A 26,766-nucleotide genomic window follows, 5' to 3' on the forward strand; every position below is an offset into this window, starting at 1 on the left:
AGCAATCACCCAGATGCCGGCATATGCATTTGCAGTTGTAAACTATTTCAATTTTCTTTAATTATTCTCGGAAGATTTCAGTGACAGGAGTCTGTTCAAATGGTGCTTCACTAGAGGTGGCTGCAAAACAAGTAAACATCATTGGAATAAAAATTGTGGCTTAAAAGGAGTCGTAATAATTATAACTCCGAATGCCATATTTATTAATAACAAGTAACGACTTGAAAGGAATAATGAGTAAAACTGATACCGTTTTATGAATTTATGAACATAAAAACCTTCATTGCTGGCTTCTGAATCAGACGTCCGTCCAAGAGAATCGGTATTGAATCCCGTTAAATTTTGGCTATCTCCAACTTCAGACTCGGCTAAATTACCGAAGGAAAGAAAAAAACACTTTTGTAAGGATTGCAGTTAATCCACAATTAAGCCTTCTTTTTTTCTTTCGGAGAAAGCATTGTAAAGCATTGTTCTACTTTAGAAAAAGATAGTACGAATTATATCAAGAAGTACTTTTACCGCTTATACTGAACCTATATTTAAGCAGTTGGAAATTCTTAATCTATACAATATATATCGATTTCAATTAGGGAGATTGTGTTTTATTTGTTCAAGGTAGGCCGTCTTCCCGATGCTCTTGAAAGATTATTTTCGTTTTCTAGTCGCATTCATTGCTATTAGACCAGACAATGCTATTCCTTTTATATTCCCCTTGCAGAACAAATTTTGGACAGTTTGCGTTATGTCCAATGACTTAAAGTTTTCAATTCTTTGAATATAGAAATACAAAATGTTGGCAAACTTTCCCCGTCTAAGTCTAATTGCGAACATTACTCCTGCGGTTGATTTCCTTCTTCCTTTTTTTTCCTCACTCATCTCAAGCTGCCTTTAAGCAGTGTGAATGTTTGTTCGAGTGCCTGCTAGTTTCGTTGTTGTTCTAGGTGTGTGAGTTCTTTCCTTTTATCCTAGAATATTTTGTTCCTAAATCACGCCATATAAACGATACCTCACTTTTGTAAAATATGAGGAGCCTCCTGGTTTTTCTACAGGTTTCCTCGCCAAATGTTAAATTTTCAATAATATTTTTTAAAGAAAGCGACAAAACTTTTAAGTCTGTAATACATGTTTCGACAGAAACTTCTGTCATCTTCAGTTAATTAAAGTGAAAAGCGTTGGAAGTTGAATGATATAGTAAGTAGAACAATGCTAATTATGATAAATAGTGACAACAAGAAAAGAGGTAAGGCATGAAAGTGTGAGAATTAAAAAGATAGTTTTATTTAAAGGAGAGTCTTATCTAACAGTTATTTCTATGATCAAATAGATGGCGTAGCCATGGGATCTCCCTAGCTTGCTCCCGTCTTAGCTCATCTTTTTATGGGACATCGTGAAACACTTTGGCTGAAAATTTTTCATGGCTCTACAATTTTATTATATCGCTGGTATGTTGATAATACTTTTTGTTTATTTCACTCAGATCGAGATGCCACTATATTTTTCGACTATATCAACTCCAGGCACCCATCAGGTCCACTAAGGAAAATCAAGTTAATCACAAGTTACCCTCTTTAAATGTCCTGATTGACAACAATGACCCCAATTCCTCTCCAACCAGCGTTTACCGCAAGAAAACTTTCACTGGATCACTAACTAATTATTTCAGCTTCACCTCGTACTTTTACGAAGTGGGTCTCATTAAGACACTCGTTGATAGGGCCTACAAGATTAATAACACCTGGTTAGGGTTTCACGAGGACATTAACAAGCTTACTGATGTTCTAAAATAGAATCTTTACCCTGCCCATTTAATCGAGAAGATTATTAACCGTTACATCACTAGGACCCAAAGCAATCATCATCCCCGGGGTTCCCTTCCCACCACTTCACCTACGTTTTACCTTAAGCTACCCTACATAGGCCATTTTTCTGCTATTAATCAAAAAAGATTCGCCATTTCATCAAGTGCTATTGCAATGACTTGGATATTAAGCTGGTTTTCTCTTCCTTCAAGATCGCCAACTTGTTGGTGTGGAAGACCCTGTCCCTAACGGGCTCCGTTCACGTGTGGTTTATAAGTTTGTATGTGCTGGTTGTAATGCCTGTTACGTCGGTGAAACGTGCCGGCATTTCTCCACACATGTTAGAGAGCACTTAGTCAGTGATAGGGCCCCTTCTGCAAGATTCTGCACATTGTCGCGCTCTGTGTTCAGCAGGGAACTTCCATGTTTTAGATCACGCCTCTACCGGTTTTAAACTCAAGATAAAAGAGGCTATTCACATTCAAAGAGAACAACCATCCTTGAATCAACAATTACACCATGTCAATCTAAAACTATCCTTTTCATTCTCACACTTTCATGCTTTACCTCTTTTCTTGTTTTCACTATTTATCATAATTAGCATTGTTCTATTGACTATATAATTCAACTTCCAACGCTGTATATTAATTAACTGAAGATGACAGAAGTTTCTGTCGAAACATGTATTACAGACTTAAAAATTTTGTCGCTTTCTTTAATCTCTTGACTTGCCTGCTAATAGCAAGACCCTTCAGTAATATTATACTATATAATGTTACATGAATTTAGCCAAGCCTCAAAGCGGAGCTATTGTTAGTTCATTTTTCAGCCCTTCATTATACTGGATAAAAACTATAGTAAAACTCTTCAGCACTGATTGTAGAGGAGTTTCTTCAAGGAGATTTAGAGACCAGTTCGGGGGGTGGGGACAATGTTCTCACAACTTGCAAAGCGATCAACACGCATGCTATTCAGCGGTATCTTCAAACATCTCAGGACCTTCGTCGTTGTTACTCATGTTTTGAGCAAATTTTGGAGGATAGGGAATGTTTTCTTCTTCAGTTGAAGTGTATGACACCGTGGCCCACAGGGGGCAGCTGCAAACAAATGTATATTGGTGCATACCAAAATATGCAGATGTAAACAAATACATATTGATGCAAAAAGAAAAAAACATTACGTAAAATTAATAAATGTTACTGCAAAGTAATAAAAGCTCCGACAAATTAAAGCAAATATTACGGCAGATTTATAAATGCTGCTGCAAACAAATAAATGTTATTGCTTCAAACAAATAAAAGTTGTTGCAAATAAGTAAAAGTTGATGCAAATAAGTAAAAGTTGATGCAAACAAAAACTAAGAACAGCGCAGGAATCGGGCGAGTCTGGCGTCAGCAGTTCATTAAAATAGCGGGAATGGCAATGCAGTGATGACTAGCACAAGTAAAGATGTTTTGTATCCATTGCGCTGCCGAAGTTCTCTCCAGCGCCGCGAACTTTTGTCACTCTTGTGGTAAAGAGCCTAATGAATAAGTGCATGAGCCAAAATCTGAGATGAGCGATGATTCGTCTGCAGAGTCAGCAAATGATTTAATAACAGTAATGTTCCATCCCGGTTACCGTTACGATGTTATTGTTCATTTACTCGGGAGGAACGGCTATAAGATTTATCTGAGGACACTTAAAAGAAGGCTGATTGATCTAGAACTGAAAAGGAAATTAAAGAACAAACAGAAATGGACGAATCCGAGATTGAATTACTAATTAGAAGAGAAGTCGAAGGTGCAGGAAGACTTGCAGTTACAGAAATATCTGGCGTGTCTTGCGTTTAAGACACCATGTGATTGTCCCTCGTTCTTTGGTTACCCGTTTGATGAAAAAAATCGATCTAGATGGCGTGCAAGATAGAAGATCCAGACGTTTGACGAGACGAAACTATGTATCTCCGGGACCAAATTTTTGCTGGCATGTAAACGGTAAGCAGTATATCAGCGAGTAACGAATTTTACATCAGAAATCTAATAGGAAGAACTACATTTTATAGCTAATAAGTTTTCCGCTTATTTCATTCTATTTAGGTTATTAGTTGATAGAAAGCTTTCGATTCCTTAATAATCTAGTAATTTAAATTTAATGTATTTTGTATTGCAGCTTAAAAAAATCAATGTGATTTGTTGCGTCATATATGTTAACAAAGTATTTGTTTCTCTTATCCTAAGCCACCCTGGTTTTATCAATAAACCCCTTGATTCATTCTACCCCTTCATCCTCAGGATATGACAAGCTCAAGCCATATGGATTTCCCATTCACGGTTGTATTTATGGGTATAGCAAGAGAGTTCTTTGGCTTGAAGCGGTGAAATCCAATACTGATCCAAGAGTTCCAGAAAAGCTTTATTTAGACATAGTTCAAAGTTTGAAAGTTGTCCAAGGATTGTAAGGTCAGATTGTGGAACAGAAAATGTGACTTTGGCAGCTATACAATGTATTCTTAGAGCAACACATCAAGATGAATATGCTGCAGAAAAGGGCCACAGCTAAAGCTTGTCACCAGCAAACCAACGGATTGAAGGTTGGTGGTCTTTCCTTAAACGCAGCAACTCTAGTTAGTGGATTTCCTTTTCCAAAGATATGTCAGAGTCACGATTCACTTGGAGTGTTTGTGGTTTTGCTTTGCCAAAGTAATCAAGGCTTATCTTGATAAAGTTAAAGATCACTGGAATAGCTATCATATAGGGCATTCAAGGCATGACACAGTCTCAGGAGTACCAGATGTCTTGTTCTTTTTACCTGAGTATTCAGTAGCTACTGATCGTCTCATATCTGTAGAACAAGCTCAAGTAGTAGGTATTTCTTGTCCTGTCGTTTGGAATTTTTTTATAAATTGTGGCGTTAATGGAATAGAAGTTATCTTACGGATTTTGTTTAGCCTAGAAAGTTTTCAAATGATAGCGAACAGCGAGCACCTCTTCCTCTCTTTAGTCAACTATCGCAGGATTTACTCTGTTTATTTAAAAAAATCGTTCTTTGTCGAAGAAGTGTTGTTTTAGCTTAAGAACGAAGTGGTAGCCTTTCCTAAAATTGATATAAAATGAGATTAAGTCAGCGATGTCCATGTATGCATTAAGTCTGACACGGTAATTTGATTTTGACAATATTGTCATATGATAACCCGTCAAACATCTGAGAATTAAATGACGGACCGCAAATGCGTGATGCGAACAAACTCACGGGTAAAATGAAATTAGTTCTACTGCTGAATGAGTGACCTTTATCGTACGAACTTCAGGAAATAATTTCAATTGTTTCACAAAACATGGAGCCACTCTCTTCTCTCAACATCTCGAGCTGTACTTAATGCTCGGGTTATGATGAACATGCTTGCGATGCGATATTTTTTTCCTAATGCTGGAAACTGAAAAATCAATCTCTGAAATCGATAGTCATCACATTTTACAAGAAGCGTATGAGCTGTGATTGTTTAATTAAACGGGGTAAGCACATGGTTAGCGTAAATAATTGTTATTTAATTCGAGAGTCGTTTTTGAGAATCCGTGAGAGTTGGATATTTTCTGTTGAATCCATTAAGGTACAATCTTGGAATTTCATAGTGATTATGAACGATAAATTCGTATCGGCACCATAGTTTAGGAAGGTTTTGTTAACACATTTATCAATTTACAATTCGTGAACCATTTTTATAATCTACTTGGATATTTTCTTTTGAATTGAGTCACACTCTTGGAATTTCATCGGTAATTAAGTATGAGCGTAAGGTTCGAGCCTTGGCCGCTTCAACTCTTATATTCCAAGCTGACTCTTCAATTTTTTTCACTATCCTATAAACTCATTTGTGGACAATAACGGATTTTCTTTTGTCCAGGGCGAAAAAATAACAAGATTTGATTTTTTTGTATTCAAGTCAATTTATTTGTAGTTAGCTAGTCATGTAAATTGTTCAGTTCAGCATTGACCGTCTGTTCTGAAGAGTTGAGGTTCTTGTCAGTATAGAGAAAAATAGTGTCATCCGCAAATAAGAAAAATTGAAGTTTATTGGAACAGAGGTGAATGTTATTTATATAAAGTAAAAAGAGAAGTGGTCCTATAATCGAACCCTGAGGGATATCACAGGGAGAAATTAGTTTAGTTGATACGTGCGATCCAATTTAAGTTGTTTGCGTTCGATCTGTTAAGTACGACTGAAACCACTTGTTGATGATCCCTCGAAAACCATCAAAATTAAGTCAAGCAGTATTTTGCGATTGAGAGAGTCAAAAGCCTTTTTTAGATCAAGGAAAACACTTAACGAAAAATAATGCTTATCCATATTGTTCTGTAAAGTTTCGACATTTTCAAGGATCGCATGATCTGGGGAGTGTGCCTTACAGAAGCCATACTGAGAGGATTGTATTAACTTATTTTTGTCAATCAAGTCCTTCATTCTGTAATATAGTAGGTTTTTAAATATTCTATTAAAATTTGACGAGAGAGAAGTTAGTCGGTAGTTAGATGCATCAGTCTCGTCTTCACTTTTAAATATAGATGTGATTTTGGAGATCTTAAATTTTGACGGGTGGACACCGGACGTAATAGAAGTATCGAAAATGTTCGATAGGACCGGAGATAAAATATAAGTATAAATAGTGAGGAAGTGCGGTCTATTATTGATTAAAAGTCGAACTACTGTCCCGTTCATTTACCATCAAAAATTTCATGTTTAATGGTAAATGAATGTTATTTTTTTGTGTTAGGGTTAACACATAGCCAAACAACCTTAAAATTAAACAAATTAGCAGCGGATAGCACAGCACATTTATTTTTGTTTATTTGTACTTACGACTTGGGACATTGCTGCACTTTTTAAGCTCCTCTTGTAGCCTCTTGCATTCTGACTCAGAGCTTTTCACTTTTTTGTTGAGCTCCTCTATTTGACTCGACAGTTCATCAATAGGAGTCCTAAGCTGATCCGGCTCCTCTGGATCTGTTTGAACTTGTAACTTCAATCTCGATTCCTCCTTCCTGGCTTTTAGCTCTCCAATCTGTTCCACCTTTCTTTCATTCTTTTTCCTAGTATATTCATTTATTCCTTCCAAATTTTCTATGTGATGTAGTTGTATTTTATTCTTCCTCTCTAAGTCAGCAATTTTGGTGTTGTTTTCTCTGATTATCTCATCCTTTGTTTTTGTGTCCTCCCTTCTCTGTTCGTCTTCTGCGCGCATGTCCTCGAGTTGGCTGATTTTGTTTTTTAATGTGTCTCTTTCTGCTTTTAAATCGTTAATTTCCTTCTCCAAATTAGGACATCGTAAACATCTATGCATTTCTAAATAAACAACCTTCAGATTAGGATAGTTCAACTGATATTAACATAACGTCAATGAGAGCTTATGTGAAAAAATTTTAGTGTAGTAGCGATCGGACAACAGCCTTGGAGGAAGGAAAAAAGACAAACCAAAGCTATAATAAAAACAATCAAACAAATGATTTGAACAAGATGAGACCAGTCCCTAGTTCTTTAAAAGATCAAAAATTTGGAAAAAAAAAAGATGAAACATTTGACATTCCCAGTCCCTAACGGTAGTAACTTTTCTAAACCGACTGATAAGTGTGTACAAACTTGGCATACATTCCTAACGAATGTCGTGCTTCATATTTTATAAAATGAATAAAGGAAAAATTGTTGTTACTACAATATCACTTGGTGATTCATTAATCGTCCAATTTCAGTTGACTCGACTTCAGTTGAACAAGCCGAATTGTATGTTTTCGTCTTTCCTTCTTTTCTCCTCTTCATTCCTTGTTTTCCTATCGTCTACCTGCTTAAGCTCTACCTGGATGATTTTGGTTTTCATGTTTCTTTCCCTGTGTTCGTATCACTTAGTTTCTTTTCCAAACCAGGACAACGTGAACATATTCAGCTTTCTGTATATAGACTATCTCCAAATTTTCATCTTTAAAATTGCTCATTTTAAATCATTATGATACCAATGAGGACCTGGCTGAAAAAGACTTGAAGTATTCGTATTTCTCCGAAAACCCAATCAAAAGAAAATTCTTGCCGAATCAAAGAGATAGTATAAGACTATTAGCAATATAAATGCTAATTTTCAGCCCAACTTTAACCAAAACATTAAAAAACATGCAGTCTGACTTCCTTAGATTACAGAGAAGACAAGAACCAAGAAATGTTACTAATGAAAATCATGATAGACAGTAAAACAAATGACTGAATTGAACAAAAAAAAATAGTATTATTACAAATATCAAAATATTTGGCAAGAACTAGACATCATGTCACATTTTGTACGCAAAATCTCACAGTTGTGATAATGAGGTTTCTTAACCGACTTATTAATATATTCATACAGTATGATTCATATTAAAACAGGGGATAGCGTTAAAGGCGTGCTTTGATTTGCTCCTCAAGCTCCGAATATCCATTGCTCTTCACCTCCGAGCAACTCGCGCGGAATTTGCGCATCGTTGCAGGAATAAATGGATTAGACCATCGTTTGTCCTATATGATCTCACTTAGTATATGCTAAAGAAAACTATTTACTTCAGCGTAGGAGGCTAAATGTGGGTCTTTACCTCGTCACTTCGCGGTTCAGTAAATATCAATCACCAGCCACCACTTTGGTGAATAGTTGATACATATCTCTATTCAGTGCCAGCGCCGGAAGTTGTCGAGTTGAGTGTGGGAGGAAGGGGAAGAGGGGTCGGAGGCATAACCGTTAACAAAAGGATCAGGGGCAGGCTCTCCTGCACATTTTTAATCTTTTCCAAGTGCCGTAAGATTCGTTTGAAAATAACAAACGGTTTTAATTAAAAACTTTTACTGGCGTTTCTGCTCTTGAGAAACTGATCCGTTTAAACTCATTATCAATAGATCCAGAATGAAATATGCTACACATTACCAGGTCCTACAATTACTGTTATTTACCATATAAATAACAAAGCCAGTGATTTTGCCTGCACTACAACTAACCAAAGTAAACAAAAGGTGCATTGGGCTATATGGCAATTAAGGGCCCATTAATCAATAAAAAGAGACCGCGTAAATGGCTGCCATCAACTATCTGTCAGCACGTGACTCACAAATTTCCCGTTTTCTAAGTTCTTTGCCCATCGTAAAAAGCTAATTTAAGTACGGACATTTGTGACTCTTTATTGCTGTAAATTAAATGCGCGTTTACTTTGTCACTAATGTTTTGCCAATTTCAAATTCGATCTTTTCTTTAATTAACAAATAGAGAAGCCTTGATTGTGCTCTGTTCTGTTATAAAGCACGCAGGAAGCGGCTTGAGCATGAAAGAAGTGTAGGGAGAAACACGAGACGTAGTCGAGTGTTTCTCCCTACACTTCTTTCGTACTCTAGCCGCTTCCTGCTTGCTTTATAACAGAACAGAGCACAGTCAAGGCTTCTCTATTTGTTTTATAATAAAGAATCCATTAAATTCCCCGAGCATTACTTTCAATTTTCAAAACAAACTTTATTTCCAAAGCGAACAACAGTGTCGTCAGCATGCTCTATACTCTAATAAAGCACGCTACAATAAGCCAATCATAATCCCTGTTAGAATGGATCAAATAATCTGATTGGCTGTACAGGACTAAAGCTGTCAAAAGTGTCAAACCATCAAAGTTAAAAAACCATCAAAGTTCACTTTCTGCGATAGTTTACAAACTAAAATAGTTCGGCAGATCAAATTTAACAGTTTTGCCTGAAGTTTTTAAGTCTCTAATACAGAATCTTGAAGTGAAATGTTCAGTGAACTTCAGCCGAATTATGGCTCATAAAAACACGCGAGCTTTTTCACATGTCAAGGTAGAAAACAGACTGTTCAAAGCGAGTGTTTTTTGAATGAACGACAGCCGAATTCACCGGAACATGAAGATCACTCGGGATGACAGCGCGGCAAAACTCGGCTGCAGTGACAGATGTGACTTTCCACTCAACGCATCGGAAAGGATATCAGAACAAGCTCTTATTTTTTCACTCGAAGGACGGCCGATGTAGTTTCTGAGGCTTGCTTTACTGTGATGACCGGAGATCGCCATGATGAGCGAGACGCGATGGACTTCAGCATGATCATATTCGCTTAGACACCGTCATGATTAGAATACATTTTCACAGTTATGCCAGTTTGGTTATATTTTTCATCATTTCTGTTTTGTTCTGTTTTGTTTTTGAACACCGAACTTTATATACTATATGAATGTTAGCTGTGTTTGATTTTTATTTCCGTACGTAAGCTTGCAATCTAACTGAGCGTGAATCAATCTTTAAAACTCGGAATGTCTATTTTGTTTTTCCTTTGAGGATTTTCGTATCTGCTCGCGTTTTAATAACGTAAATTACGGCGCCTGGTATGTTTACAAACCTTTATTTGATTTTTCTTCTACTTGCCGGCTCACTTGTTCCGAAATTTCACTTTCAATTATCGGAATAAAGCTAAAAAAAAGTCCAGGAAAAGGTCGAACATGGTACAATTTGGCAGATAGCGTGACAGCTTTGGCTCAGCTCTATGCTCTATACTCTCATAGAGCCCGTTCTTTCAACCAATGACAGCGCGCGTTATATACGAACTTTATTATAATATGGCCTAAGTCCGCCAAGCTTCTTCTACACCAAGGTGCCGGCTATATGAAGGACTTGCCTCTGTTTCAAGGAGAAAAACGCATTCTCTTACAGGTATAAAACCAAGTGATTCATTCATCATCAAATTTCAGTGGATCCCTTTAAAAGACCCTAGAAGGGTACTTATGTGACGTGGCTCTCACAATTTCGTGCATCATCAACTTACCATCGCTCAAAGGTTGTCTTTGTACTCCACCCATTGTTGCAGCCTCTCGTGTTTGGCTTTCCCCACGTACTGCTCCAGCGAAGCTTAACCTTTCACTTGCAATTCTCCTTTCTAGGTAAAAAGAGGTGGCCGCAAAACAAGTAAGAATCGGTTTTGAATCCTGTTAAATTTTGGTTGTTCCCAGCTTCTAACTCGGTTAAGTTAAAGAAAAAACCACTCCCTGTGAGTATTGAAGTTAATCCACAATCAGGCCTTCTTCTTTTCTCACGGGGAACGCATTATAACGTATTTTCCTAATCCAGAAAAAGGTGGTACGAATTATATCAAGAAGTACTTTTACCGCTCATACTATATTTAAGTGGTTGAAAATTCTCAATCTATACAATATATATATCGATTCCAATTAGGAAGATTATGTTTTTGTTCAGGATAGGCCGTCTTCCCGATGCTCTTTCAAGATTGTTTTCGTTTTCGAGTAGCATTCATTTTTATTACACCAGACAATGCAATTCCTTTTACGTATCCCCTTCACAACAAATATTGGACAGTTTGCGTTATGTTTCCAAGAACCTGAATTTTTCAATGCTCTGATTATGGAAATCCAATGTATTTATAACACTTTCCCTGTCTACCTTTTCCCTGTTTAAAGGGTCTACCCCAAAACTCAAACAAACAAACAGGTTCCTGTTTAGGTTTTTTTCCGGGGGGAGGTAGACCATTCCCCCCTCCCGGTTTTTCTCGGTGTTCACCAAGGGAATCGCTTCAAAAAAGGTAAAATGTATGAAGCTCTCAATACGATGATATTGAAACGATTACTCTGAGGATTTGCATACATATTATTACATCCTTAATAAATATACGACGTAAGTATCAGTCAAGTAAGTATCGGCTTGTCAATCAACAGAGGTAAATAAATGACTGTGTTTTAAGACTTTTCCATTCATCCAAATATTTGATAACTCTGAAGTCAAATATCTCCCCTTGTCATAAATCTTCAACAGTAATTTTAATTGTCCTTTATAATTCATCATTTCATCGCTAAAAGACATCAAAAAAATTTTGGGCAATGCTGTACTTTTGTCTTGGATACCTTTTAAAATCTGCGATTGTGACAAGCTTCTCTAAGCTACACTTGTCACGCAATTCTGGCTCTAGGCGGTCACTTGAGCAAATAAACATACATTTTATCACTCGTTATACAAGATGATTGATCAAGAAAGCTAAAAAATGCGAATAACTTTCTAGAATTTTTGTAGGAATGGAAAATTTCACGTCTAGAGAGATGCCTATAAGCGAAATGTTCATGGTAAAAATCGTATAACGTAACGTTTCTTTCTTCTGTCGTTTATTACTGTAGAGATTTGTTAAAATCTGCAAATATGACTTTCGGAACGGCACAAAACATTCATTAGTCCATGATTTTATTGTTTATTATCATTATCGTTCGTTTTACAAGATTTTAAAGTCACATGCTGGTTGACATACAAGCTCCCGTGTGGCACAACTTCGGCTTTTACAGTCGAGAAATTCCAAACTCTCGCTTTGGAGGGAATATCAATAGCTCTATCAAACTCAAAAACTGTGCTACTACTCCGAAATTAAAACTAAAATAGTGTTGACATTGTCACTTACCGCCATCGAACATTTCCATACTGAACTCCAAAAAACAAATACATGTGGCGTGACCGGAAGACTCTTTGTAGGAATTATTCAAGTGCGTTGTTCATGCTTTCTACTAGATAACAATTTCAGAATATTCTGCTGATCTCTATGCGCATTTGCTTGCTTCGATCTTAAAACCTATCACTACCACGATGTAATCACACGGTTGACCCCCGAAAACAAAGATCTAAGGCCTAAGACCCCGAAAACAAAGATCTAAGGCCTAAGACCCCGAAAACAAAGATCTAAGACCTAAGACCCCGAAAACAAAGATCTAAGACCTAAGACCCCGAAAACAAAGATCTAAGACCTAAGTCCCCGAAAACAAAGATCTAAGACCTAAGACCCCGAAAACCAAGATCGAAAGACAAAGATCCGAGAACGAAGATCCCTTCATTTTCTTTATTCAACATGATCTTGTAATGTTTCTAGCCGGAAATATCCAGCTCCGGTTTTAATCAGTCTGAGAGCGATGAAGTATGCAATTCGAAAGACCCCGAAAACGAAGACGTAGGTAAAGGATGTGATCAAACGCCAACTAAGTGCCTATAAGAACCGTGTTCGTTAATTGGATTCTTCCCAATGCTTACTATACCTTTCTGGTCAGCACAAATTAGTTTAAAATGCTACATTGACGGCCTTTCAATCGATTCACTGACTTCAAAGCGCGCTCTAATTAGTTTTTTCTTTTTTAGGTTGCCGTCTTTGTCTCAAACACGTCTCTGCTTAAGTTCTCTAAATCGAGTTTTTTAAAGTTTCGTAAATAACGTTACAGCTGTTAACCTATCTTATCACATAAACTACTGTGTCATACAGGGATTTCCGGCCCTAAGAACAAAACACGTGAAAAAATATCGTATATTTTCACGTGTATTGATACAGCCAATCAGCTATTTATGCGTCACTCGCCTTTGGTGCCACTCGGTCAGGTTGATGAATGAATGGCAAAGCCTTCACGATTCTTAATACAAGTTGTTTGTCGGAGCTTTCTCGAATTATGGCGGCTAAAATACTAAAAAATCCGTATCGCTGACAGTGAGGTTCAAACTTTCCTATAAGAGGAAGAAAACCAATACACTAAATGGCCCGATTTATACTAGAGACGGATCATCCGTCTAGACGGATCATCCGTCATACGGATAATCCGTCCAAGTATAAATCCGAAGACGAATTTTGACGAATAACCTGTCTAGATATAAATCGTTCGCGAGTTTCACGACGGGTGTCTCGGTGTTGAGCCGAGTGGAAGCCTGGCGAGAGCTTAAATATGGCGGCTCTCGTAGCCTTGTTGATGAAATCGAGAAGAACAGCATTGGATATGGCGGTATATCAGAGAAGAATATCCTCTGTCAAGCGCATGTTTGAGCCGGAAAATAGCTTAATGAACTTCATGTTACCCTTTTCTCTCGCTAATCTTGCTCAAGATAGGAAGACAAGAGGAAGTGATTACACCAACGGTGTAATCACTTCCTCTGTATTGTGGGTCATATATAACTTCTGCGAAGACGTTCGTGTCTTGATCTGTCCAAGTCAACTTCTTGTTTGCTTTCACCTTCTTTTTTGTGATTGCTTTCGGGGCACGATTACTTTACCGGACGCCATCTTGAAATAGGCATCCCAGGAAACCTTGCAAAACTATAGAAACCAGTCTCTCTCATATGGAAACTTCGTCAAAAACCGTCTTCGTTTTCCGTCTAGATAAAAATTTAGAGACGGGTGATCCGTCTAAGACGAGCTATCCGTCTGTTAGCACGTCTTGAAGACGTGCTGACAGACGGATCAGCCTGAGACGAATTTTGCTCCATAATTCGTCTTAGTACCGAATTTATATTTAGACGAGTTATCTGTCTGAGACGGATGATTCGTCTCTGACGGATAACTCGTCTCTAGTATAAATTCGGCCAATGATTCAACGCATTTTTCCATCTTAGAAGTTAGGGCCAACGCACTTTACGATTATTATTCGGGGGTTGTCGGTTCATTTATTTTCATTCATTAATGAAGTCGGCTTTTCTTCTCAGTAAAGGGCTATTGTGTTTATATGATAAATAAAATAGCTCACTCGTGAGCTATTGAGTTAAACACTCGAAAAGAAATTCCATATCTAAGCGCGTCCATGTATTATTCTCTACTTCTCTGTGAAGAAGAAGGAGGAGGGAAACCTGCCTTCACGCCAGCTTGTATGAGGAGAGCTGCACCGGCTTTTATGAAAGAAGAGCAGCACCGTAACACCGGCGTCAGCCGGGTTGAAAGTGCACATCTGCAAGCTCTTGGGGCGGCGGTTAGAAATTTTAAAGGGCACTTGTGTTTTCGGAAATGAATTTAGAATCATCAAATAAGAAAATTATAAAAAATAAAGCGATCTCCGGTTTAGTGTTTAATATAATCGTCAGCGATTTCGCTTTTTTAAACTGATGAATGACCACGTTGCGAGAAGAGAAGTTGCCAAGCTTTTAACTGTTTTTCCTCGGTGAAGCAATAAAGCATGACACGCAGTTCCTCTATCACGATCATGAAAGGGTCTTCGTTTCGGGTCTTCGTTTTCAGGTCATAGGTGTCTTCATTTTCACTACAACCGTAATCGCACAGCAGTGGTAGTTTGAGATTACAAAGAGACATTAGGAAAACCTCGCTTTTGGTAAAAACGATCTGCGATTGCTGATTATCATAAGCGCTTACGAAAATATATACATCATTCGCAACTGTCAGGTAAGCTGACGAATATCAATAACAGTATTTCAACAGTAACATATTGCTGTAGAAGAGAGCTACATTCCCTTGTCGAATCTAGTGCGAGACTGGAATTCTCTCTCCCAGAGAGAGTTTTAAAATAGGAAAGAAAATCCACAAATCTTCTGTCTGTACCGAGTCCGAACAGCGTGCTAGACTTCATGTCAATCTTACTTAACATGCGTACTTTCTGTGCGTGCCGAATAGAGTACGAGACTTGAGGTCAATCTTATTTGACATGTGTACTTTCTGTGCGTGGAGAATAGAGTACAAGACTTGAGGTCAATCTTACTTCAGAAACATGTGCACTTTCTGTGCGTGCCGATTAGAGTGCGAGACTTGAGGCAATCTTGCTTGGCATATGCGTTTTCTGTTCGTGCCGCCGGAAGAGAGTGCGACAAGTCATTCTCACCTGACATGTGAGATTTCTGTGCGTGAAATAAAGTACGAGTGTTGTTGTCAATCTCACTCGACATGTGAATTTTCTGTATATAGAGTGCGAGACTTGAAGTCAACCTTACTTAACACGTCTGTTTTGCGTGCGTGCCGAATAGAACACGAGACTTAGCTTGTAGTCAATCTCCCCAGCTTGACATAGGCGTTTTGTGCGTGCCGAATAGAGCACGAGTGTTATAGTCAATCTCACTCGACATGTGCGTTTATGCGCGTGCTGATTAGAGTGCGAGACTTGAGGCAATCTTGCTTTCATGTGCGTGCGTAAAAGAGTACGAGACTTGATCAATCATAGATGACATATGCGTATTCTGAGCGTGCCGAATAGAGTGCGAGACTTGAAATCAATCTTGCTTGATGACAGGCAGCCCAAGCTTCAACTGTGAGATGATCATCTTGCGTAAAGAAAGGAGTCATGGCGAAAATATAAGGGTTTGTAGGGGAATATTTACGACCGCTCTTAGGAATACGAAATTACAGTCAAATTCTCCATAAAAAAACCTCACTTTACTTTCACAGTGCAACTTACTTGAAATGTGCGTTTTCTGTGAGTGCCAAATAGTTAACTCTACCGACTGGAAGTTGTGGTGCGAGTTTTTCTTCAAAGCCCGAAACCAACCCTTTTGGAAGAGAAACTCTCAAAAGCCCAGATATAAAACCTGAAGAGGTAAAGCGCTTCATAAAGACAAGGCGTTAAAAACCGTTTACTTCGAAAAAATGGAATAAACTACTTCCAAAATTAAAACATCCAGTTTAAAAAGTGAGAAATAGATGCGAACATCATATCAAATGAAGAGATCTGTAGAGACAACTATTCGAAAAATAAGACATGATGACATCCCTTGCCTGGCAATGGTACTTCTGAGGATATAGTCGCGGTGATACCCGCAAGAAAGCAGAAAATTAATATTAGGAGATCATTAAGGAGCTTACACTCTTCTGGCATCCTGATAAGTTCCTTCCTCGTTTCGACAAAAATATGCGAAGAGGATCGCCCGAAAATAACCGACGAGATTCTCATCATATCTAAACAAACCAAGTCGGTCCTAGAAGGGCAACGATATGAATTGCTGTTGCGTTGAAAAGTCATCAGAATCCCGATATCGAACGTTATTAAACAAAACGAAATCGTTGGCAGAGTTCTTTCAGGTTCGCGAGTAATTTCTTTATCGGCCATCATATTGTCAACCTATTTAAACATCTGTCGATTTTGGAGAACATTATACTACGTTATCTTTTCCTAATATTTGTATTATTTCTACACTGACAGCTTAATTCGCACTACAAAGCCATTCGTTACAAAAATAACATTCTAATCATAGGACCTTGTTGTTGTCCCTGTTCTGTTGGAAAGATTGTCGCTACCCAAATTTAGATAACGCTACTTGTAGGGTCCCAAATAGGCTTCTTCCATCCCACGATCCCGACCAAAATTTTCTCTAAATCCCGCGATCCCGACAGTTTATACCAGCCAATCCCAACCGATCATGAAATGTTGTCTTAGTCCATCACCTAAACGTAAGAGGGCCTTTTCGGTGGGTGATGATTTTCTCAACCAGCATTGATCCATTAAAGTCTATGGTCACCGTAAGGCGTAAGTTTATCTCTTTTCATCAAAATAATGAGATCGTTCATTTTATAAGTTTTAACAGTTTTGCAAGAAACTATAACGTACGCTATTGTCATGGTAACGACTTCCTTCCTAACTTCGATCACGGAAAAACGTATTGAGGTCGGTATCAAAGAAACGAATAAAATTGTCAATAATTGTATAAAACACTATAGGTGCAGGTGACGGCAATCCCATAGTTCTTTAACGAGAGAAATAAAGAAAAATTAACTGAACACAATTCTGCTATTGAAGCGAATACTCCTTCCGTAGTGGGAACTTCTTCCGAGGTGAAAATCAGCCTCTCATTCCAAAGATGGAATGTCACCATCATCGCTCAAGGAATCGTACACTAATTTTCCATCTTCTTCTTCCGCTGTTTTCCTTGCTACTCCTCCAAGTGAGAGCGGTCGAGGCTGATCAGTTTGCTTGGCTGAATGTCTCAATGATAGCTCTTGCTGTCGTTGTTTCCTGTGTGACAGAGCGCTGACGCACTGTAACAAATGTTTACTTTTGCTACTGTGACAAATGTTTACGCCCAGCCCTAAATTCCTGGATCCCAGCCTTAAATAGGTACAATCTCGAATCCCGAACTACCTATTAGGGACCCTCCACTTAAGTAAACAGGATAAGAATTAGGAGACCTGAAGTAGTCAATTTACGCCACGTTACACCTAGGGATGTAAGCGTTTTGTAGGCTGTTTTAACTTTTTGTGAAATGAGCAACCTAAATTCGATTGCATAATCAGTCATAATTTATGCGTTATGCTCTTTTCGGAACGGTGCTCCATTCGGTATTTTACAGGTCACCTCGCCGCATCTTCGGCAATTAACTTTGGACAGAGTAAAGACGCGCCAAGCTTAGTGCCCATGCCCTCGAGTAAAAAAATTTCTAAATGTAAAAATAAATGTAGCGAGCATGAGGAAACGCACATTTTTTCATTGTTGTGATCAAAACGCAAAGATGCAACTTAATTGATACTTGCGGTATCAAACCATTGATTATGACAGGCTGAGCAAGAGCCGTGCGACAGCAGACCGCCGAGGAAGCAAATCACTGAGTGAACAGCAAGGATTGAGATGCACTAATCAGAGCAGTTGAAAAACTAATCACAGCAGAGCATCGTGCTTTATAAGATCACACATAACCAGCCGACCTCATCGCCTAAAGAAGACCAGCAGTATGCAGTCGAAACGTGGCGATCTACATCACAAGTGACTACATCGTGAGACAAACGAAAAACTTAGCTTCACCACGAGGAATAACCACAACCTTTTCTACGAAAGTAAGCAAGTTGTATCTTTTCGACTGAAGTAAGCGGAAATAATTCGCCAGGTGTGCCTACGGTGCTGCACATGCGTGACATTTTTCGGACGTTACATGTACGAGTACGTGATCTCTTTTATGGCCACAGTTTAAGTGCAAATATTTGACCCCTCAACACATTAGATACTCGTCCATGTAACGTCTCTAGTTTACTAAGGTCTTAGGACACTTCATTGCATGGATTTGCCTTATGTGGCTAGAAGGCTAAAAGTAAATTTTCCCGTGTGTAATTGCTTTTGATTTCTCAATTTATGGTGTCGCAAACACAGTTTTTGAGAGTCACGAAAAAAAACTTATCGGGACCTACTTTCATGTTCTAATGGCAATAAATAGCAGATGAAAACACATTCGCTTGAGAAATAAAGTTACAAATAACAAGGGTTCTTTGAAGCAAATAGTAGTAGAAAGGGTTTTAGTCCTGGTCAATAATGACTTTTCATATCCTACTTCCAAACTAAGAGAACGCGCTAATGGAATAGGAGACGTACATATATGATAATGCAAGAAAGAAAATGAAAATACAAATAAAGAAAGAGGAGAAAGCATAGCAACCCGTGTTCCTCGCCCTTTTACAGAGTGCAGATATCTTTTGAGCCAGACCTACACACCTAAACTCCACACCACGCAATGAAACTCGAAAGAGTGCTGTGTACCAACTGGCTCACGTACACGCAGAAAAGGCCATGCTTTAAGTCACGTAATTCAACGCAGGCAACACTCGATCGAGAGGGATGTAGATTTACATGCAGTTCTACATGGAAATGTTCGATGGCGGTAAGTGACAACGACAACTTCTAGTTTTATTTTCGGAAAAGTAGCACAGTTTTTTAATTTGATCGAGCTATTAATATTTCATTTCAAGCGAAAGGGCAAAATTTCTGGTCTGTAAAAGCCGAAGTTGTCGCACACAGGAGCTTGTAAGTCAACCAACACGCAGCATGTAACTCCTAAAATGAGCGATAATGATGGTAAACAAACTATCTAAACTATCAAATTATAGACTAATGAATGTTTTGTGCCGTACAAAAGACATATTTGCTGATTTCAGCAAATCTCCAAAGTAATAAACGACAGAAGAAACAAACGCTACGATTTTCTATCAACATTTCGCCTACATGCATCCCTCTAACGTGAAATTTTCCATTCCGACAAAAACTCTTCAAAGTTATTCACATTTTTTAGCTTCCTTGATCAATCATCTTGTATAAAGAGCTATAAAATTTAGGTTTATTTACTCAAGTGACCGCCTAGAGCCAGAATTCCGTTTCATAAAGATTAATCTGATTACTGTAAAATAACATCTCCAAGACTATACATGAATTATAACATAATGCGGAGAGTACCTAAACAATGAAGGGTTCTAGCTGCTATATATTTGAGGCCTGAGCATCGGTGCTGTACAAATCCAAAAATTAAATGCCTCGTAAAAATTTAACCATCTTTGACGTGGCTGGATACAAGGCATCATTTTAAATATCGTTACTTTACCTGGCTCGATAGATCCCTCAGAAATATCCCCTGTGATTGTAGCTTGCAAGGCTTGAATTTCGCTCTTGTCTTTCGCTCCTGTTAATAATTAAAATTAAGGAAACGGAAAAATAAATCAAATGGAAAAGTATTCAAAACTGTTATTATTGGTTGGATTCAATTTCGGTTCTAATTCTTCACCTCCTTTATATTCTTATTTCACCCAAAGTTAACCACACTCGTTAATTGCTGCATCTGATCAAAGAACATCAAGACCCTTGGCGGGCTCTGGATAGTGAAAAATACATAACTGAGCTTAATTATTTGTAATTCCCTGTCCATATTTCCTTTTCGGTGAAGTGTGCCTTATTATGTCAAATCAATAAAAACTGTAAAAACGCTTAAACTTCAATGTAGGTAAACTCGCAATAATCACCTGAGCTCGCCTCCAACGGCTTTTTTCCTTTCTCATACTGATTCTCGGAAATAAAAGTCTTCAGCTTCAGCTCAAATAGTGATAGCATTTCCTGGGAAACTGAATAAAGATGACCACTGCGATAATATTCCCACACTCCTTTAGGGACTTGCAATGAACTGCTTTCAACTGTTATATCAAATGGAAAAGTATTCAAAACTGTTATTATTGGTTGGATTCAATTTCTGGTCTAATTCTTCACCTCCTTTATATTCTTATTTCACCCAAAGTTAACCACACTCGTTAATTGCTGCATCTGATCAAAGACCATCAAGACCCTTGGCGGGCTCTAGATAGTGAAAAATACATAATTGAGCTTAATTATTTGCAATTCCCTGTCCATATTTCCTTTTCAGTGAAGTGTGTCTTATTGTGTCAAATCAATAAAAACTTTAAAAACGCTTAAACTTCAATGTTGGTAAACTCGCAATAATCACCTGAGCTCGCCTCCAACAGCTTTTTCCCTTTCTCATACTGATCCTCGGAAATATAAGTCTTCAGCTTCAGCTCAGTAAGACCAAGTTTCTCCAAAACTTGTGGTGATATTAGCATTTCCTGGGCAACTGAATTAAGATGACCACTGCGATAATCTTCCCACAATCCTTCAAGGACTTGCAATGAACTGCATTCAACTGTTATATGCCAGCTCCCTACCTCATTGTTACGCACTCGAAGATGAAGTTTACACCACAAGTATCGAAGGAATAAATCAACTGATTCTTTAAATGATAAAATTACGCTCCAAATATCTATGTCTGGTGGATTATTTGGTTCAGGGTCATCAGCTCCCGCTATAATTTGTTCCGGCTCAGGTAATAATGGTTCGGATCCTGTAGCTTGATCACGTCTTTGTAAGTGAATGTGCATATCTGATAGAAAAATAGCAAAATATTAACCTGCATTTGAACTTAAAAAAGAGCACTATTGTTGTTTTGTAAATCCATTTTTAAAGCAAATGTGCAAGGTCAAAGAAATCAAATGAGGATCTTCGGGAAAAAAAATGGCAACATTGGAGGAACATTAAAGGGAACTGAGGATAAGGTTTCCCTATTTTTGTCTGATGGAGACTACAACGTATTCTTTTACTGACCTACTAGTAAACTCAGTTTCTCGTCAATCGCTACCAAACTATTTTTAACATCAATATCTTGCATATACCAGGTCTCTAGCTCTTCATTGCATATTTCCTCATCTAGCGTCAAAGGATTACTAAGAAAATCATCAATGGAGTTCTCCCACTCATCTCTCTTTGCAGGACTAATATTTGTCGCAATTCTTAACAGAGTCTCTCTAATTTCCTCCCAAAGACGAATAAAATCGCTATCAGATATTTCCATAGTGTGATGGTGACCATAAATCGCATTTCGATAATATTTTATTCGTACTAAATCTGCCACCAGACTGTGGTCTGAGCTGTTTGGTAAAACATCCCATCCTCTCGGTCCAGGGGGTGGGGTCAGGCCGCAAATTGTCCTGAATAACTTGAAGATTAATGTCATGTCAAAATGGTTGGACGTGCCATACACCCCTGGGGATGGGTATAGACAAGCCCTCTCTGGTTTGGTAAGTCGTGCTGCTTTCAGCTGTGCCCGTATGACAGGATCAGCGAGTTTCAAAGGGAGATCAGCTGGTGAGTGAATAGAGTCGAACGTCTCACGGAAAAGCTGCACACCTCCACGCATCAGTAATCGTGTCAGGCGATGAAAATTTGCGCTAGGACCTGTTAATCGTAAGGCTTCTTCTGCCATGTCATAAATACAAATCCTAAAATCGAAAATTAATATGACAAGTAAGATGACAAGTGCAGGAAAACCTTAAAGAAATTGATAACCATTAAATCAGTAGCAAGAGTTTATAGTCCTATAATATATATATATATATATATATATATATATATATATGCATGCTCACTAGTTTTTCTAGTTTGAGCACTCTGGCATGGCTTAGATGATTCCACATATGTGAGATCACTTGGGGTGGCTATATGGTCTTACCTCCATCCTAGCATCAGCACTGCACTGATGAGGCCCAGAAGGCCGAAACAGTACTGTCTGCAGTTAGTTATATATATATATATATATATATATATATATATATATATATGTATGTATCTATGTATGTGTGTATGTATGTATAAATATACACCTGTTTTCAAAAACGTTGCAATTTGGAAATATACACGAAATATATATACCTTTTGTTTTCTAATCAAAAAGAGACATTTTTTGATGAGAAAACAAAAGGTATAATATGTATTTCATTTTTTTTTCACTTGAAATTGTAAGGTTTTTGAAGATGGGTATATATATACGTAAATATATTTATAGGTGCTACTTAGCTTAACTGCCTTAGGGAAGCATGTTAGGAATGTGTGAAAAAAAAGCATGTGCTTACAAGAGACTCATTATGAACGCGCATGAAACAAAAAAAGGCTTTCCTTTTGAACCACTTAATTGCGCCTTTCCGCATAACAAGTGCTATGCCTGTAGTCTCTCCGTGAGCCTTATTTTTTATTACTTTATTATATTAAGTCAGCGAAAGGTAAGAATGTTTCATCAGGCCAGATGAAGGGAGCAATTGACAAAGGAATTCCTAGTTGGTAACAAACCCACACTATTACTGGAATAATGATATACATGAAAAATTACGCGCGTCTGATTGGCTGAAAACAGGTGCATTTTTCATGTAACACGAGTGCAAAGTTATAACACCACGGGCAGACCACACTATGTGTTCGTGGTTTATTTTTGTTGACATGACGAAAAAAATCTACGAGGGTTATGAATAAAGCTCTGAAAATTGCATATCTAAATTACATCCTGGTACAAATATCTCAGTGAAGTTAACTGAAATCCTCATCGACGCATTTGTGGTATTTTTTCACCTTCTTGAGCCGTTTCAAGAGTCTTTTTACGAAATTACTTTTGGCCATCTATGTTAGCGTATAGAAGGTGGTATGTTGCTCGCATCAATCAGATCGCCGCATTAGGGTATGTATCTCGCACCAATCAGAGCTTCGTTTTCGTTCTTTGGTTTGAGAGGTGTTCAAATTTCAACGAAGTAATGGGGGATTCGGAGAAAGCGGTTCGTAAAATGGAATCATCTTTTAGATTGAGAAATGTTAGCTTCTGCGTATCATGCTGTGAAAATGGTGGATAGTTGCTCTAGAGAAAATGGAGTCCTGTGCACTGTAGCACGATCATGGTTATTGTTCCTTCACGACGAGAGTTAGAGGAAATTTTTTTAATTAAATTTTGCTTGAGGTGTTGATCAATTGCACCAAACATTTTGATTTGAGCAGTTCTTTAACGGCAAGCTGTGTTGCAAGATTCATGATTTGTTGAGTGCGCCGATTACATTTTTTCTGGATTGGTTTGCTCTGTAGTATCTCTAAATGAATGTCTGATTAAAATTAACTATGGACGATTTTGTGTATGTTTTCGATGGCTGGAGGAAGTTATCTTGTGGAGTCGTTTGTGTTTGGCCAAGGACGAATTCAGATACCATCGTTACCATGTTTATTTAATTTTGTTCTCTGGAATGAATTATTTACGGAGGTAAGTTAATATGACGTGGTCTGCTAACGTCGAAAATATATCAAGTCGAAGGAACAGTTCTGGTCTCAGTCCGCATTTTTGTCAACAAGAGAAACACATATCGCTTAAAAAGATGATAAAAGGACCACGTGCAAAGCTGTTTCTCGAATATTGCGTGTGTTAAATATTCAATAGTGTCATCTCATTTACATCTAAATCAATATCTACTTTTAATACGTTGGGTAAAATCTGTACAGACATCACACTGACCAACTCGCGCGCAAAGTGAGAAGACTATATGGAGGCTTGAAATTATCTTAAGATCGGTTTTCATCGAGAAATGGGCCAGGACTATTCCACAATAGTGCAAATAATCGTGAAAGCTAATCGCGGAAAAGCGATTGCGTGACGCTCGGTAAGTTATAAGATGACTTGTTATCACATACCAGACAAAAAACCTCTTTAGATTCTCATTCTGCATTTTGTACCCACTCTGCAGTCTGCAGTCTACACTTTGTACCTAGTCTACATTTTGTACCCACTCTGCAGACTGCAGTCTACATTTTGTACCCAGTCTACATTTTGTATTCGGTCTGCAGTCTGCATTTTGTACTTACAGGTATCCGTGGCACCAATACAGCTTATTTTTGCTTACAGTTATTCGCACAACACACACAATCTACCACAAAATACCCGTGTGCGAGTTAATTCGACATTTTCGTTCTGTTCCGTGTTAATACTCTTCTTTCCTTTTGTAAAAATGCACACATCACTTAAAATGTTTCAAGTAATCCACCTTCCCCGAAAAAATAATTCTTGCATGCATAGCATGACTATGTTTTTACTGAGTGAGACCGGTGAGAAATCTGATTGCCTGTTTTGTTTTGGTGTGGATTTCTTTAAATATCACATTCGTACCTACAGAGTTATAAAATTCTTCCCATGCACAAGTTATGGCCAGATACCACGTAATTTCACAAACCATTCAAGTTTGCCCACCGTTCAATGGTTACGAATGATTGATAATGTCGGGTATCCTGTGCGATGTTTAGTATCATCTTTGAATAATCTTAAATTGCTTCAATTTCTTCAACATTCCAGAACCCCATTATTTGTTATTTTTCATTTTCCCTTTACTTCTAATTCTATGAAACACTCTCGCCTCTCTATATCCTATATGAAACGTAGGAGTCAAACAGTGATGATGATTGGCAACAAAGTTTATTGAACATGGTTGCTATGGTTTCCTTTCATTATGAAAGTTGTTCGCATGTTAGCGATTACGTCTACATGATCAATCGATAAAATCGCAGCATTTGTCTTCTCCCGGTATCAAGTTACCCTTCTCAAAGTATTATTTGATAAGGTATAGCAAAGAAAAGTCGGCAACGAAAAGTAGCTCTTCGCTGAGCTTCGCCCGTTGGTTGCAGTATTTCTGTAACGTGTACAGTTGCTGTGCACTGATGTTCTGTTTCGATTCTGTTTGTTGCCTTTCTTTAATCCGGGTCACGAAGCATGACACCGGAAGGGAATTAATAGCACAACAGACTTTCGTGTTATTTAAGTTGTCGTTGAATGCCATTGCTGGCGTATTTCCAAAGAATTTAAGACTAGTTTGGTAATCTTGTCACAAGAACCGACTTTTGTAGACATGAATTTGATAGGGCGTTTGGCTTCCTCTCCAACCTCAAACATGAAAACTTTCCTGCATGAAGTTCCTACTTCCTAGCTTTGAAACACGGATGTTTTAAACGGATGATAAGGTTCTCTTCATGCTGATTATAATCAGTTGACAAAATGTTTCCCTAAAGGTTCTAAGACTCTTCTTAAGCTCGCTATAACTTGTCTCCTATGACTTTTTTCCCTGCCTGAGGTTGTCCAAACGTCAGAGACTTTTACGTTATCGACAACAGTCCTTTTCAAGACTACTCTCCCTCGGACGATCAGACTACACGATCGCAAGTCACCCCCAGGTTCAAACTACATACTGACTATTCTTAAGGCAAGGTTTACCGTTGAAAATTGATCCTGACTGATTGTGCACCACAAAAGTACCTTTTCGAGAACGTTTACGGCACCGCTCTTTGAAATAATTAAACTCTCTTGATGTCCTAACCGCAGAATGCTGTTGTAGCCGGTCGGGAGTCGAGAGGAGGGAACTCAAGGACCTATTTTAAACTCTGACAGATTTTGGTATATTTAAAGAGATAATTTGCATCTGAATTGATGTATTTTTACGATTCAACAATTTCGTTCTCGAAATTTACCATCTTCGTAATGGCGGACGCTAACATCAGTCGAATCTAACAACGCCGCGTCGGAGGAATGTTTTACGTTGACGGAACCTACGAGCGTCTATCGAGTCTGAATTCGTTTATTAACTTGAAAGCTCGTAAAAACTGAAATACAATATAACAATATACAGTAATCGAAATGTCCTAAACTCAAACACGCGAAGCGGCTGTAAGCAGATAAATCAAAACAACAGAAATATCCTAAGTGAAACAAAACTACCTTTGATTATACAAATTCCGGTATGTAAACACAAAAATAAACAATACGACATACCTCTTTCCCCGTTCTATTACTCTAATATTTTGACAATCCTTCGATCTATAGTCTCCTCTGACTGCACTTGCAACTTACACTTCGAATTCGAAGTATATCGACATCGACAATTCAACAATTCGAAGTATGTCGCATAGAACAAAAGGGTTTTGAAAGTCACGCAAATAACTGAAAATAGCCTTCGTTAGAATCTTCCTGTCATTATAAGTTCGTATCCTTGATCACTTGCCTACTTCACTGCTCAGTTTGAAAATTCAGACAATTCGCTTCACTTTTTCATAAAAATGTTCAGGAGTACTCGAAAATATTCCCTTTCAAGTGTGTAATTATTGACAC

At 38.0% G+C, this 26,766-nt stretch overlaps 2 protein-coding genes and 1 pseudogene across 2 annotated transcripts in view; 1 reads left to right on the top strand and 2 right to left on the bottom strand.

Moving 5' to 3' along the window:
• Positions 1-26,565, bottom strand: part of LOC113679408 (uncharacterized) — a 49,348-nt gene extending 22,783 nt beyond the window's left edge. The window contains exons 1-5 of the mRNA XM_089181553.1: positions 26,431-26,565; positions 21,417-22,090; positions 20,764-21,195; positions 20,288-20,455; positions 19,873-19,950 (exon numbers count right to left, since the gene is read on the bottom strand). Coding sequence (XP_089037679.1) covers positions 19,873-19,950; positions 20,288-20,455; positions 20,764-21,195; positions 21,417-22,074 — 1,336 coding nt within the window. The 5' untranslated portion in view covers positions 22,075-22,090; positions 26,431-26,565. The remainder of the gene's footprint in view (positions 1-19,872; positions 19,951-20,287; positions 20,456-20,763; positions 21,196-21,416; positions 22,091-26,430) is intronic.
• On the bottom strand, positions 62-10,712 carry LOC149040341 (uncharacterized). Its single transcript, XM_089183093.1, has 4 exons — positions 10,604-10,712; positions 6,637-7,119; positions 279-368; positions 62-120 (listed from the first exon to the last, which is right to left on the bottom strand). Exons 1-4 carry the CDS (start codon positions 10,635-10,637, stop codon positions 62-64), a joined length of 666 nt encoding a protein of 221 aa, XP_089039219.1. The 5' UTR covers positions 10,638-10,712.
• On the top strand, positions 3,536-4,910 carry LOC149040342 (uncharacterized; annotated as a pseudogene).
• Positions 26,566-26,766: the final 201 nt, after the last annotated feature.

The sequence above is a fragment of the Pocillopora damicornis genome, chromosome 9 (assembly GCF_964200805.1).
Source record: "Pocillopora damicornis chromosome 9, jaPocDami1.2, whole genome shotgun sequence".
NCBI classification, from domain to species: Eukaryota; Metazoa; Cnidaria; class Anthozoa; order Scleractinia; family Pocilloporidae; genus Pocillopora; species Pocillopora damicornis.